Source organism: Dendrobium catenatum, unplaced genomic scaffold, assembly GCF_001605985.2.
Source record: "Dendrobium catenatum unplaced genomic scaffold, ASM160598v2 fragScaff_scaffold_692, whole genome shotgun sequence".
NCBI classification, from domain to species: domain Eukaryota; kingdom Viridiplantae; phylum Streptophyta; class Magnoliopsida; order Asparagales; family Orchidaceae; genus Dendrobium; species Dendrobium catenatum.
Window position 1 is genome coordinate 414580 of NW_021319154.1, and position 14289 is coordinate 428868.

General features: G+C 35.0%; 1 protein-coding gene across 1 annotated transcript in view; it reads left to right on the plus strand.

The window, feature by feature from the left end:
• LOC110092922 (monodehydroascorbate reductase 3, cytosolic-like) overlaps nucleotides 1-12730 on the plus strand; it is a 33135-nt gene extending 20405 nt beyond the window's left edge. The window contains exons 3-8 of the mRNA XM_028695838.1: nucleotides 8436-8554; nucleotides 9382-9601; nucleotides 10230-10348; nucleotides 10435-10560; nucleotides 11927-12067; nucleotides 12199-12730. Of these exons, the coding sequence (XP_028551671.1) occupies nucleotides 8436-8554; nucleotides 9382-9601; nucleotides 10230-10348; nucleotides 10435-10560; nucleotides 11927-12067; nucleotides 12199-12522 (1049 nt within the window). The 3' untranslated portion in view covers nucleotides 12523-12730. The remainder of the gene's footprint in view (nucleotides 1-8435; nucleotides 8555-9381; nucleotides 9602-10229; nucleotides 10349-10434; nucleotides 10561-11926; nucleotides 12068-12198) is intronic.
• Nucleotides 12731-14289: the final 1559 nt, after the last annotated feature.

Sequence of the window (14289 nt, forward strand, 5' to 3'; positions counted from 1 at the left end):
GTAGCTCTACGTCCAGTCACTAGACCAAATAAAGGTTCCCTAGTGAGCCACCGCCTCTGCCATCCTCTGTCTATCTACCTCAGATGCAGCCAAACACAATCTTCTATTTCGATTTCTCCGGTCCCTTCTCCTTAGGCCGGAGGTAGAGGATGAAGGTACATCAAAACCCACTGCCTGGGGGACAGGGGGAATAGGAGCTACAGGAAGTGTCGAGGTTTGCTCTATAGTCTCGGGGTAAGAGAGTCGAGAGAACACAGAAGCCCGACTGGCAGAAGGTAAAGGAGCCTCGGTCTGGGCACTCCTCTTTCTAGAGGGAGGAGGGGGAACCCGAACTTGAGCTGCCTCCACCGGAACAATAGGAGCAACAACGGGCTTCCAGCGCTGAGAGGGCTTCCGGTGCTGAGAGGCTGGAGCAGCCTGCATAATATGTATAGTAGGCACAGGTCGCCTAACAACTAGACTAGTAGGAGGAACTAAGAGTGGTCTTGGCACTGGCTGTCTAACCACTAGGTGCATTGACTACGTAGGAAGGGGAGCAGTACAAGAAGGTGCATGTGCTGTTCGCTGAGCCATTGGTCGTCCGAAGGGGTTCTTGGCTACGTGTGCTCTCCTTTGGGAGGAGAGAATGCAGCAGCCTCAACTGGGGTCGGCCCGCCAAGAGTGGTGAAAGCTGAGTTCGTGAAGGAACCAAAAGTGATTCCTCCAACGGGCGGACTAGCTAGCAGGGACTCAGTGGGAATTCGCGGCAATCACTTAAACACGTCGGACGTGGGCGTGGAGCCGTCCGATCGTCCGCAGTTTAGGATTGATGGCCTAGATCGTGCTAGACCACGCGCGGAACCACTGGATCTAGCCCTGCGGTCGAACGAGACCCCAGAACAACGCGAATTCGACCGTTGATCACAAGATCAATGATCCAGATCCCGCAAACTTATAATAGGGCACAAACTCAAGCCCTAAAATATTTTTTACGATTTTTTCTCGATCGGGTTGATCAAATCGAATGAAATTTTAAACATGGATCAACCACATGAAGAGAAATTGTGGGGTACTATTTTCGAGGTCTAAAATGAGCTAAAAATAAAGGTGATTAACCCTAAGTGTAGTGACCTAAGTTTAGGGTTTTTGAAGAATTTCACTGTTGGATCTTTGATTTCTTTAAACGATTGAGCTTGTAGATTATTCTCGTACAAATCTCTAGTTGAAGTCACGATCAAACGAGCTACGGATCGTCGGGAAATCTCCTTGGAAGATCTGAAGTCTCGGTTGGCCAAAGATCTTGCCGTCGGCGAGGTCTTGGCGGCGGGTTTAGGGGGGGGGGAGAAAAGTATGGAGTCTAAGGAGCTCACTCACCAAAAATTATGGGGTATGGAGGCTTGGAGAGATAAAAAAAGCAAGAAACCCTCCCTTTTCAACCCTAAAAAGCCTATTTATAGCCTTAGACACTTAATCAACGGCTAGGATCAAAATTAGGGCTAATTAGAGAGAAGGGGAAGAGATTTGGACGGGTGTTGCCTCAAAGGAGCAATAGGAAATCATTCTCGGCATTAATTGCTCTAAATTTGACTTAAATAAGTCAAATTGACCCAAGAGAGAATTTGGTTAACTAAGTCAAGGGTTGACTTGGTCAACCTAGTCGAAGAGGTCCAAGGGATGGAGGATTTGAACCAAAGATATGTTTGAATGGGTTTGAAATTGATTTGGGCTCAAAGGGTTCAAATAGGTTGACCTGGTCAACTAGGTTGTCTCAGGGCATGGGTTTGAGCTCAACAGACTTGCTCTGACTCATGGAACCCAAAAAAGGTGATCTTGGGGCCTGGCTTGGTCAATTTGACCAAGTCAAACTCCTTGATCCAAGTTTGGAGAAAAACAAGGTCAATATCGTGGCTCTATTAACGGGTAAATTAGGGTTTTTTAATTAAGGTGTTTAAAGGGTTTTACAATTTTTTAGAAAATTATAGAAGGTTTAAGATATCACTAAGTTTAAATGTTGAAAGTTTATATCAATCGGGGTTCTAACTTAACTCATAAAATTTTTCTATATTCGTTAGACGGGTTCTTAATTATTGTCCTTAGGGTGTCTTTACGTTAAATAGGTTTAAAATTAATATTTTAAGACTAACCCTTGGGTTAACATGAATGAGACATGCATCAAATATAAACACACTAAGTCCTTAGATATATGAGGGCCTAAGCTAGGTTCTCGTACATCATACACATGTAAAAGATGATGAAAAGAAGACTAAATGTGCTTATCGATGCAATTAGTGGATGATTGGAGCCCAATCATCCACTAATCTTCCCCTTCATGAATGCTATTCATAAATACTACCTATGTTTAAAATTTTCGAAGTAGATCTCTTAAAATTAAGATATTTAATAATATGCCTAATTTTAAAATAATTTATAATACTCATTTATAAACTATATAAATTTAAAAGTAAAGTAATAAAAAAAGTTCAATGGAAATACATACATAAATATAAGAAAGATCTATTGATCACCCAATGAGTTTTTAAAATAATTTGAAAATAGTTTTTTAATTTGAAAATATTTAACATATTATTATTTAAATAAAAGTTAAATAATAGGAATAATCAAATAATAAGTAAATAATCTAGAAAAATAAATTTTTAGTTACTGAAAATAATTTTAAATAAAAATACATATTTTCTAAAAATTACGAGGTATCATATGTTAAAATCTAATTTAAAATGAATTGATTATGAATATTTGAAATTTAATGCATTAAAAGAGTTTCAATATAATTTAAAAAATAATTATTAAACTATTTTAAATTAAAGTTAAAAGTTTATGAAATTTAATAAAAACAATTTTTATAATTTTTAGAAAATAATTATATTTTTAATTAATGCAAATCAAGAAAAATACTTAAAAGTAAGAAAATATTTATTAAATTTTAAAAAGTAAATAAATAAAAATATTTTTTCTAATTTCCAATAGTTTAATAAGCATAATTTTTATAACTTTGAAAAATATTTAAATTTTAAATTGATTAATTTATTAATTAAGTAATTTAGTAATATAAGTAATTAACTAATTAAAATAATTTAAAATAGCCAAATAATTAATATTAATATTTAAATTATTAAAACAATTCTCTAATTTTTAAATAAAAAAAATTATAATTATTAATATATATTTTATTTAAAACTTAATTATTAATAATATATATATATATATATATATATATTATTAATATTCTTAAATAACAATAATTAAATAATACTAAATTTTAAATAAAAATATATTAAGTATTATCTGAAATAATAAAAATATTTTAAAATAAAATTATGCATTTAATAAAAGTATTTTATTAATTTATAATTAATTATTGATAAAAAAAGAAAATAGTTAATAATTAATATAATTTAAAATATCATTATTATTTTAACCTAATTATATTTTTATATTAAAGATAATAATTTTTTGAAATTGTTTATATAGAACACAATTTTTTTATTAATAAATAATTTTAAATAATTTCCTAAAAAAATTAGGTTAGAAAGGGTTTAAAAACAATTAAATTTAATTAAAACAGAACTGGGGCGGCAGTGGCGGCTGTCAGGCATGCGTTGGATTGGTTCTGCAGACCGCGAGCAATCATTTGCAATTGATTGAGTCTCCGCGCAATCACTGCAAATGATTTCAAAGGCGGCGCGGTCGAATCTGTGGTTATTTCACCACGTCAGCACAACGGCGGAACCATTAGATCGTTTGTTGTTTGGATCAGCGGCTCCAATTGAGCCGGACGAAACAAACGACCGCGGGAACAATTCCGCGATCAGAACGAAATCACGAAACGACGGGATCTCCGTCATTGATCAAATGATCAACGGTGGAGATCTCGTACACTCGAGATTAGGGCAAAACATAGACCCTTAGGTGTTTTTTCTTTCGTTCTCTCAAATGGCTTATCCAAACGCAACGAAATTTTAAACATAAGTAATATGAGTAAAGAGCATTCGTGGGGGATCATTTTCGCTGTCTAAAACACGATGTATAGAAAGTTATATAACCCTAAGTGTGGTGACCTAGATCTAGGGTTTTCAAGTGATTATACCGTTGGATCATCAAGGATTCGATTTCTCTGAGCTTGTAGATTGTCCACGTATCTCGTCCTCTCAAAATCGTGGTTTGGAACGCGCCAAATCAAGCTATGTAGGAGCTTGGATGAATAAGGCTTGACCTCGCCAGAAGCTCGCCGCCGGCAGGTGTTTGACGGTGGATCTAGGTTGGGAAAGGTGAAGGAAGTTTAGGATAGCTCACACACGAGAGTTCTCGGGTTAGGAGGCTCTAGGGTGAAAGCAAAAAGCAAGAGACCCTTCTAAGAACTCCAGAAGCCATTGACAGCTGCATAAATCACTACAATTTGTTTTTCAATTGGAAGTGGTGAATATTGTGGTTGTTTGGGCACTTCTGTCAGCCTCGCACCTCTATTGGGTAATGCCTGAGTCGCAGCATCAAGGTCTGACCCAAATTGAGCGAAGGCGGCCACTTCGCGATATTGTGCCAATTCTAGTTTTGAACTACCGCGGACTTGTTTCATAGCTCTCAATTGAGCGGCAGACCCGACGCGACTGACAGATAAGCCAACGTTAATAGGAGGTCTAATTCCACGATAAAAGAGCTCTGTTTCCGAACAGATTTGTCCATCTAAAGAGGGTATTTAAAGGATTAGAGCCAAGAATGAACAGCCTAGATCTATTCTAGGGCTTTTTTTTTTTTTTTTGAAGGAAAATGCCTCAATTAGCATTGAAGAAAAGAAGAAATTATTACAAAGTAAAAGGCTCGAACTATTGATTCCTCCTTTAATATAGACATAAATAAAGGAGAAATCTTATTGAGACTAACATCATCCCAAATAAAAGAAGACAAGATACCATAGTTAGCACATAAGTCCGCTAACTTATTACAATTTCTATCAACACAATTGAAGATAACGTTATTAAATTCATCAAAAATATGAATATTTGCATACCTTGTTTCACCATTCTTCTTGACTTCCTTCAAGAGCATTATGATATTGATATTATCACCTTCTATGATGATTCCCTTGTATTTAAAGATCCAATCCTTTAGCATCTCCTTTATATATTGAGTGGCCAAAAATTCCAAAGCCGATATGTCCCAATGAGTGTACGGTTTTCCAAATGCTAGAAGAAATCTTCCTTTATGATCACAAAACACTCCTCCAATTCCGGCTTTGTATGAAGGAAGTAATGAAGCATCTACATTGACTTTGAGCCAATCGGGTGGAGGGGGATGCCAATGAGGATTAGACAACCTATAAGGTTGGTTGACATCCCATATACCCGAGATACTATGATTCCCAAGATTTACGAATGAAGCAAAACCAATTGCTTTGGAAGCAATGCTAAGAGAGCTATCCTCTTTCCCATTATGAATGAAGCTATTCCTTGATTTCCAAGTAAAATATAGCACCGAGCAATAGAGATTGATCATGAATGGAGATTGAGAAGACAAATGATTACAGCAGTCTTGTATAGAATGGAAATCATAAAAAACAAATCCCCATTCCTTAATCTGTTTCAGAACTTCCTTCAGTTTATCACAATTAGCTACAATATGATCTCTATCTTCTATTGCATTGCAGCTCCTTGGACATTGATTATCCCTAATTAATCTCCTGTGTTCAAGAAAGTCAAAAGTGGGAAGAGCATTGTTGAAAATTCTCCACGAAGGGATTCCACTTTTGGGTTTAGTCTTGCTTTCTTCAACCATTTCCATAATTCTTTCGGTTCATCATGTTTAACCGATAATTCATAGACCATAGAAGATATAGATTTTCCATTGTATTTAAACAACAATTCCATACAATCTTTACTTGAACTGTTTGGGACAATGTTTTATAGTATAAGATTGATCAAGTCTTCTCCCAAGAAACTTTTCATGTTTTCTACATCTCAGGTTCCATTAAGTAGAAAATTTGAAACAGTGAAACTGCTGCAGTCAATAGGAGCAATGAAGGTTGGTCATTCAGTAATACTCTTATCCAAAATCCATACATCATTAACCGCATCAATGTCTGATCCATTGCCCAGCTTCCATCTAATGAAAGGCCTTATAGCTTTGCCACCCGATCTGAGGATTTTCCATGAGGGTGATCCCGAATTTTTGCTGTTCAGATTTTCCAGCAACTTCCCGTATTTAGTAAAAAATACTTTATGGATAAAAGATTCTTTATCATTCAAGTATTTCCAAGAAATTCTTGATTTAGGGTTTAGGGTTTAGGGTTTAGTGTTTAGGGTTTAGGGTTTAGGATTTTTTAGGATTTAGAGTTTAGGGTTTAGGGTTTAGGGTTTAGGGTTTAGGGTTTAGTAGAACAAGAGTGAAGTGATCTACCTCCCCATTTGATAGGTAAGCACATGGTTTGCCAATTAACATAATGAATGTCATTCCTACCATTTGATTTGTTCCACAAAAAACTTATACAAATTTTATCTACTTCATCAAGAATACTTTTGGGAACAAGGGAGTTAGTACAATGGAAGGTAGTGTATGAAAGCAAGACAGATTTTGTTAATAAAATTCTCCCATCCAGAGAAATAAGTCTTTCACCCCAAGTGTTTGTCATTCTCAATGCTTTATCAATAATGAAATTGAAATCATCTTTGACTAACCTTCTCATTGCAAGCCTTACTCCAAGATAAGAAATCTGATTTGCTTGATTGAACCCCATTATTCGGCCAATAGATCTCCTCCTCCTAACATTTTTGCTGAACATTATAGAAGATTTATTTACATTGATGGACAAACCTGTCCAATTACAAAAATTGGCCAAAATAGATTTAATCTGTTTGGTAGCTTTAAGAGTGGCTTATGAGAAGATAATCACATCATCTGCATACAATAAGTGAGAAATATATGGTCCATTTGCACAAATATGAACTCCCAATGAAGCACCTCTTTGTTTAAAAGCATTTGATAATAGTTGTGCACAAAGAATGAAGAGATAAGGAGACAAGGGGCAACCTTGTCTAAAGCCACAATGACCTTCAATCCAATTTGAGAAGCTACCATTGATAGATATAGTGAATTTAGAATTTTTAATACATTCTAAAATCAGCTTAGAGAAGAAACAAGGAAAACCAAAATAACTTAAAGCTTTTTCCAAGGTAAGCCATCCCATGGAATCATAAGCTTATTCCATATCAACTTTAAAAGAAACAAAGCCTTTTTGAGAATTTGAAATTCTTAATTTGTGCATGACCTCTTGGGCTATTAAGACATGGTCGGACAAGGATCTACCTTTGATGAATGCCGCTTGCTCTTCAGAGATTAATTTATGCATGATTGGAGTCAATCTATTCATAAGAATCTTTGCCAACACTTTGTAAACAGAATTACATAAACTAATCGGTCTATAATTTGAGGGAGTTAGAGGATTACTGATTTTTGGAATCAAAACAATAATAGTCTCCTTCCATAAATGATCCATAATAGAGGTATCAAAAAACAATTTAATGGCTTTCCATAAGTCATCTTTTATAATAAACCAATAGGCTTTAAAAAAAGAGAAAGTGATACCATCTATTCTAGGGCTAATTAGGAGGGAGGATTATGTGATTTAGCCGTGGGTTTGAATGAGGGACCCAATTGGAAGGATTTTAATGTGTTAAATAGGTCTTAATTGGCTTAAATAGGTTGATTTGACCCAATTAAGGCTCGGGTTGACCAGGTAAATGGTTGACCTGGTCAACCTAGTCAATTAAGTCCAATGAGTAAAGGGATTGAGCCAAGCATAAGGTGGATTTGGTTTGAATTTAATTTGGGCTCCACATGGCTTTAATGGGTCAACCTAGGTCAACCCCAGTACTTGGATCTGAGCTCAACAAGGTTGGTCTGACCCATGTAACCCAAGGGGAGTAAGAGATTGAGCTAGAAGGTTTCAAATGGATTTGAAATCAAGAAGAGAAGGATTTGGGTCAACCAGGTTGACCCATGGTCTGGGTCTAGGCTCCACAGACTTGGTTTCCTTGGAATTGAATGGGAGAGGCCTTGGGGCCTGGCTTGATCAATTTGACCAAGTCAAATCCTTTGACCAAGGATTTGGATAAAAGCAAAGTCAACAGCCTTAAGTTGACAAACTTCACGCCATCCGGTATCTTCTCCTGAAAAAAGTTAATCAGCATATTGGTTCTTGGTAGTTTATATTTCATGTCACTGACTAGTTTAAGCCTCCAAAGTCTTCCTCTATGTTACATTATATATAGGTTGTAGTGATGAATAAAACCTCTGCCTGTTGTTTATTGTCATGTCAGTCCACGTCTAGTAATGAATCTGACCTGAATAAAATATTTTTCTTTTTTTCTGATCTCATGAAAGTATTAAAATATAAACTATTGTTATTACTTCTCTTTGATTTTGTCACACGGTGTATTTTGACGCAGGCATTGATCTGATACTAAGCACAGAAATTGTAAAGGCAGATCTTGCTTCTATGTTTCTTACAAGTGCAAGCGGAGCAGCCTTTGCCTATGAAATTTTGATTATTGCTACAGGTTCCACGGTAGGTTTGTACTTTATAGTGATTATCATCATCATTAGTCTTATCCTAACTATTTTGCATCAGTGTTATGTATATCATTTTTCATTCATTTCTTTTGTGTTTTATTTGAGGTATTAAATTTATTCTCTGAAAATTATTTTGTACAACTTCTATCAATTTAAGCCTAACTCTACTCATTTTTCTTCCTGGTATTCTACCTCCAATTTGATTAACTCATTTAATAGATATATTTTCTATCATTCGTTGTGCATTTTCATGTCATCTATATCCATTTTTAGTCATCATATCTTCAATAGATGCCACTTTAATCTTTCTTTTAACATAATTATCCATTAATTTAACATTGTTATTTTCTATAAATTCATCTTAACATCTTATTTCTGCCATGTTGAATTTAGATATCGATGATTTATCTTTTGACTCGATCAAAATGTTGATCCATTTTATATTGTTGCTTAATTACGATTTCATATAATTTATTTTTTAAGTCTCAATGAAATCATTTATCACACAATACTTCTCAGATATTTCTCCATTTTATCTTGGCTTGACTCTAAAAGTTATATATATATATATATATATATATATATATATATATATCACATGTGTATCACTTTATCTTCTAATAATATTAAATGTTAATAATTAAAATCATACCCGCTAAAATTATGTATCATATATTCAGTCTTTGTTCTAATAATTATATAGCCTCTATCTTCTAACAATATCACTCTATATAACAATATCACATACCATATTTTTTGTTTTTTTTCTCCTTTATATTTTGGTGTTCATTTTTTTAAAATATTAAATTATTGTGGATGCAGGTTATAAAGTTGACTGATTTTGGTGTTCAAGGTGCAAATGCTAATAACATTTTCTACCTGAGAGAGATTCAAGATGCCGATAAACTTGTAGATGCAATCCAGTTAAAGAAGAATGGAAAGGCTGTGATTGTTGGCGGTGGATATATTGGCCTTGAACTCAGTGCAGCAATGAGAATCAACAACTTCGATGTTACTATGGTTTATCCTGAACCTTGGTGCAGTTGAGTATCATTTGCTTGCACGAATCTTATTAAAAAAATTTCTAGGCTGTATTTTGCTTCAACTCCAGTTACTCTCCTATTTATGAGTTGTTACATTGTAGCTGCGAAATGAAACTATTTTAGGTTCAAGATTGAACTTATGTTTCTTTTCTTTTTCTGTTTTTTAGTTGTGGAGCCTAGTTTTTATCATAGGAATTAGAAGAGCGGGTGCATATTCGAGAATGATATCCAAGAATTTGTGATTATTTTTTAAGGGCGTTTTGAAAATTTTAGTATTTTCAGCTATCATAAATTTTTCTTTATAAAGAGGGGGCGACATTTTTTTTTTATTTTTTCTTTTTCTTTTTATTTTTATTTTTATTTTTTATTTATAAAGAGGGGGCGACATGTTATTTTTAAATCACAAGAATTGAGGTTGAATGTTCTTCATAATCAAATAATAATGAAATCTGCAACGACAACAATACAACATAGCTATCTATTAGTTGTATCTATATAAAATTTGTGTGTGCGTGATATCTTTTCAATTTTTTTTTTTTTTCTGATGGTTCTTCTATTACCCAACAAGTTTATCAAAGGTCTTAAAACCCCACTGATTTGTAAATCCATTCACATTGCCTTATGCAGTGCCTCGTCTTTTCACTGCTGAAATTGCTGCATTCTATGAGGCCTATTATGTTAGTAAAGGTGTTAAGATTATCAAAGGTACAGTAGCTGTTGGATTCGATGTTGATTTGAACATGAATGTAAGTTTTTGAGCGCATGGGGTGAATCAATGTTGAGGTGGTTATACAGTCCTTTTTTATTTTTTGACAAATTTTACCTAAATCAGGTGAAATCAGTGAAGCTGGAAGATGGAAGAGTTCTTGATGCTGATATTGTTGTTGTGGGTGTTGGCGGAAGACCTCTTACAACACTTTTTAAAGGCCAAGTGAAAGAAGAGAAAGGAGGAATAAAGGTTAGTTCAGTTCCTTCTGTATGAAATGTTAGCATTCCCTCTAATAGCAAAGATTTCTTTCAGAAGTATTAATGTATGGAAGATTAACACCGTACCTTATACTGATATATAAAAGCATGCATATTTGATTTGTGTTAAGCTATGGAGTCTGATTAATACCCCAAGAAAACATACCTTACATAGATTCAAACGTAAATTGATAGTTGCAAATTATTTTAGTAGTAGTGTTTTAAGGATTTTATTGTATATTGGGTTGTCCAATATATTTTTTTCCATATTTAGGGAGCTTGTGATTTATAGCTGTAAAACTCTACCATCATAATAAAATCCATAATGAATGCAACAAGGCCTAGCCATCAATTCAGTGAATCGATATAAAATTCTTGATATTTTTAATATGTCCATCATATGCTTTATTATTTTATTTTCTCTCAATAATCTTAATTAAGACTCGTCAAACTCCCAAAAAATGTTGCGTGTTGTTGAAGAAAATGTAGAAAATAAGAACACCAACTTTGATTCTTTTAACAGGTTTGTTTAAAGGGGTGATCTACTTTCTTTGAGTGACTGACTCATGTTACTCTAAAAAGTTTGCTTTTGTACTTCTTTCTCACCTTTGGCTTTGGATTACTGTTCAGATTAGGAGAAGGGAAAGAAACTATAAAATTAACGGGGATTAAAAGAGCGTCTTCAAATATTCACGCGGGAGAATCCCTAATGCTTTATACTTGAAATTTCAAATAGGTGTAGCAAAATGATTAATTAAAGAGGATTGATTTCTCAGATAAATGCAGCAAAATCAATTCGAAGAGATCATATTTTGTACAGAAACAATAAAATTAAATGTTTTTCTTAAAAGATGTGAAAAAAAAAAAAAAAAAAACTTACTTGAGGATGAAGTGATGATTGACTATTAGCTCAATATCTCAGCTGCCAGGAATGTCTTAATTTGTGGATCGTGATGTTCTTTAACATAAGATCTTTTTGGCAATTAGATGAGACTTATCGCTAAAAATAAACATAACATACAACAACAATAACATCAAGTCTTTGTCCCACTATGTGGGGTCGGCTACATGAATCCTTTTTCACCATTGTGTTCGGTTAAAAGTCAAATTCTCATTTAAATCTAATAAAGAAAGATCATTTCTAATAAATAAACATAACATGAAGAAGATAATTACACAGAATCCCCAGTCAGAGTCATTCAACTTACCCTCCTTATTAGTGGATAGGACTGACAAAGGGGTTTAGAGTCCTCCATGTTAGAGCCTGTTCATAGTTACATGGCTACAGTACCCGCCGGGCTTCTTTTTTTTCATTTTGTGAACGCTAAAATTCATTCATGATTTCTGGCTCTCTGCAGACAGATGGTTACTTCAAAACTAGTGTTCCCAATGTGTATGCTGTTGGAGATGTGGCCACATTCCCGTTGAAGCTGTACAAAGAAATGAGGAGAGTGGAGCATGTTGATCATGCAAGAAAATCTGCAGAGCAAGCTGTGAAGGTATTACTACAAAGCATTTGGAGAAAAATTGTATAGGCCAATATATGCTTAATATCAATCAATTATGATACTGTGATCATCTCAAATTAAAATACCTGACAATTCGCCCGCCCTTCTCGCTTGCAATTCAGGGAATCAAAGCCGTAGAAGCGGGCGAAACAATCGAGGAATATGACTACCTACCATACTTCTATTCCCGTTCATTTGATCTATCATGGCAATTCTATGGAGATAATATCGGAGATACTGTTCTCTTTGGTGACAATAACCCAACATCCTCAAAACCAAAATTCGGTACCTACTGGATTAAAGATGGTAAGGTGGTTGGAGCTTTCTTGGAATCTGCTTCTCCTGAAGAGAATAAGGCAATTTCTAAGGTTGCAAGGGTTCAGCCATCAGTGCTGGACCTGAGGCAGCTTCAGATAGAAGGCTTGCAATTTGCCTCTAAGATTTGAATTTATCTTCTTTCTTAAAAAAATTGTTTTCTTAATGTTATCTGTGGGAGTTAGTCGTTCTAAACGCGCACCTATTTGAGAGCAACGATGCTCACAAAAATGACTAACTTAAAAAAAAAAAGAAGAGAGTTTCAAACAAAAGTGTTATTTTACTAATGAAGACTGTTAATGAGTATGATTGGCAATGTCATGTTTAAACTTGGATGCATTCATAGTTAAGGAATGAGAAAGAAAATTTTTTCTTAAATTTTCAAATAGATTACGTTACTATATAGACCTAGAGACCTTATAAGCAAATGGTCTTTCTCCATGTCCAACAAGATTTGGATGAAAAAAAGTCTCTTCCTTTTGTAAAATAATGAAAGCATTTGTAAAAAGGATTTATTGCAGTGAGGTGCAAGTAGGGTCACAGTTATACAACATCATGGATATAAAAAAAGTGAGATCTCACATATGATCTAGTGAATTTTGTTTCAATTTATCAGAAATATATTAGTTTTGCATCAATGCACTTTAAGAAATTCTCCTCCTATTCAAGCCACTTGAAGGAGAACATTCCCCTGAGCTTTTGAAAAAGTGGTGATTGTTGATCTACAATATTAATCAAATGAATCATCCATGAAAGTTATGTCTGAACTTTAGGTCTTTGGTAGTGCTAAATTTACTTTCTTATTTCAAAATTGCAAAGAATAAATATGTTATGAAAAAAATAAAATTAAAGATAGTACTAATATGATTCAAATGTTGGAACCATACTTCAAAAAAACTATAAGATTTCTTATATTGATGTTAAACCATATAGTTGGACTATTCAACTACTTGAATCACGTCATGCTTCTATTGCCAACTTTTATTTCCCTCTCTGTTAGGCCGGTCCAACCTGGACCGGCCCAGCAGGTCCGGGTCTTCTCCAGGCGGAAGCGGAAGAAACAGGGGGGCTTGAGGGTGGGGTCCACTAGCAATTCAAACAAAATTTAAGTGATTTTGGAGGGAGAATGAAGGGTAGAGATGTCATTTTGCATTTGTTTTGAATTAGATTGTATTAAGAGGGAATTAACCTAGGTTTTAGGTTTTATGTAGATTATTCCTTGTGTGCTTGAGAATTGCTACGGGGGGTGGTCGTGGGGCTCTAGATTTCATCTAGAGAGCGTCGGGAGAGTGGATCCTCCACTCGAATAGAGGATCATTGTATCGGTTCGTTATTTTTTTGCAATCTACAACAATTTCACTCAATTTCTCTCAATTTTCTTCACGTTTGTTCGCTGTTTTTGTGTTTGGTGGCTGTGTTCCCATATAAAATAGCGGGTTACTTGTGATTTGGCTTAGATTCGATAGGAATCACTTGAAATATTCAAGTGGTACCTATCAAATTGGTATCAGAGCGAGATCCGGGCGGTGGAGGGCTGTTTTTTTCCACTGTTTTGCTGCCGATTTTTGCTGATTGGAAGGGAAAACTTGGTGAAAAAAAAAACTGCAGTTTCCAGTGGATCCGGAGGCATCTCTTTGGTTCCCATGGCATCTAAGCGGGTCGAAGTCTTGGAGATCGAGATGGGTCAATTTAAAGCGGATCTGGAGGAGAAGATGGCGACATTGAGCGATAATGTGGAAGGGAAATTCATAGCCTTGGAGGAGATGATGAAAAAGTTGTTGGAAGGGCAAGCAAGGGCTGTGCCAGCGGAGGAAAGAGGAGAAGGTAGTGGGAGCAAGGGTAAGGAGAAGGTGAATCTAGAAGAGGAAGAGGAGGTGGAACTACTTGACAGCAACGGA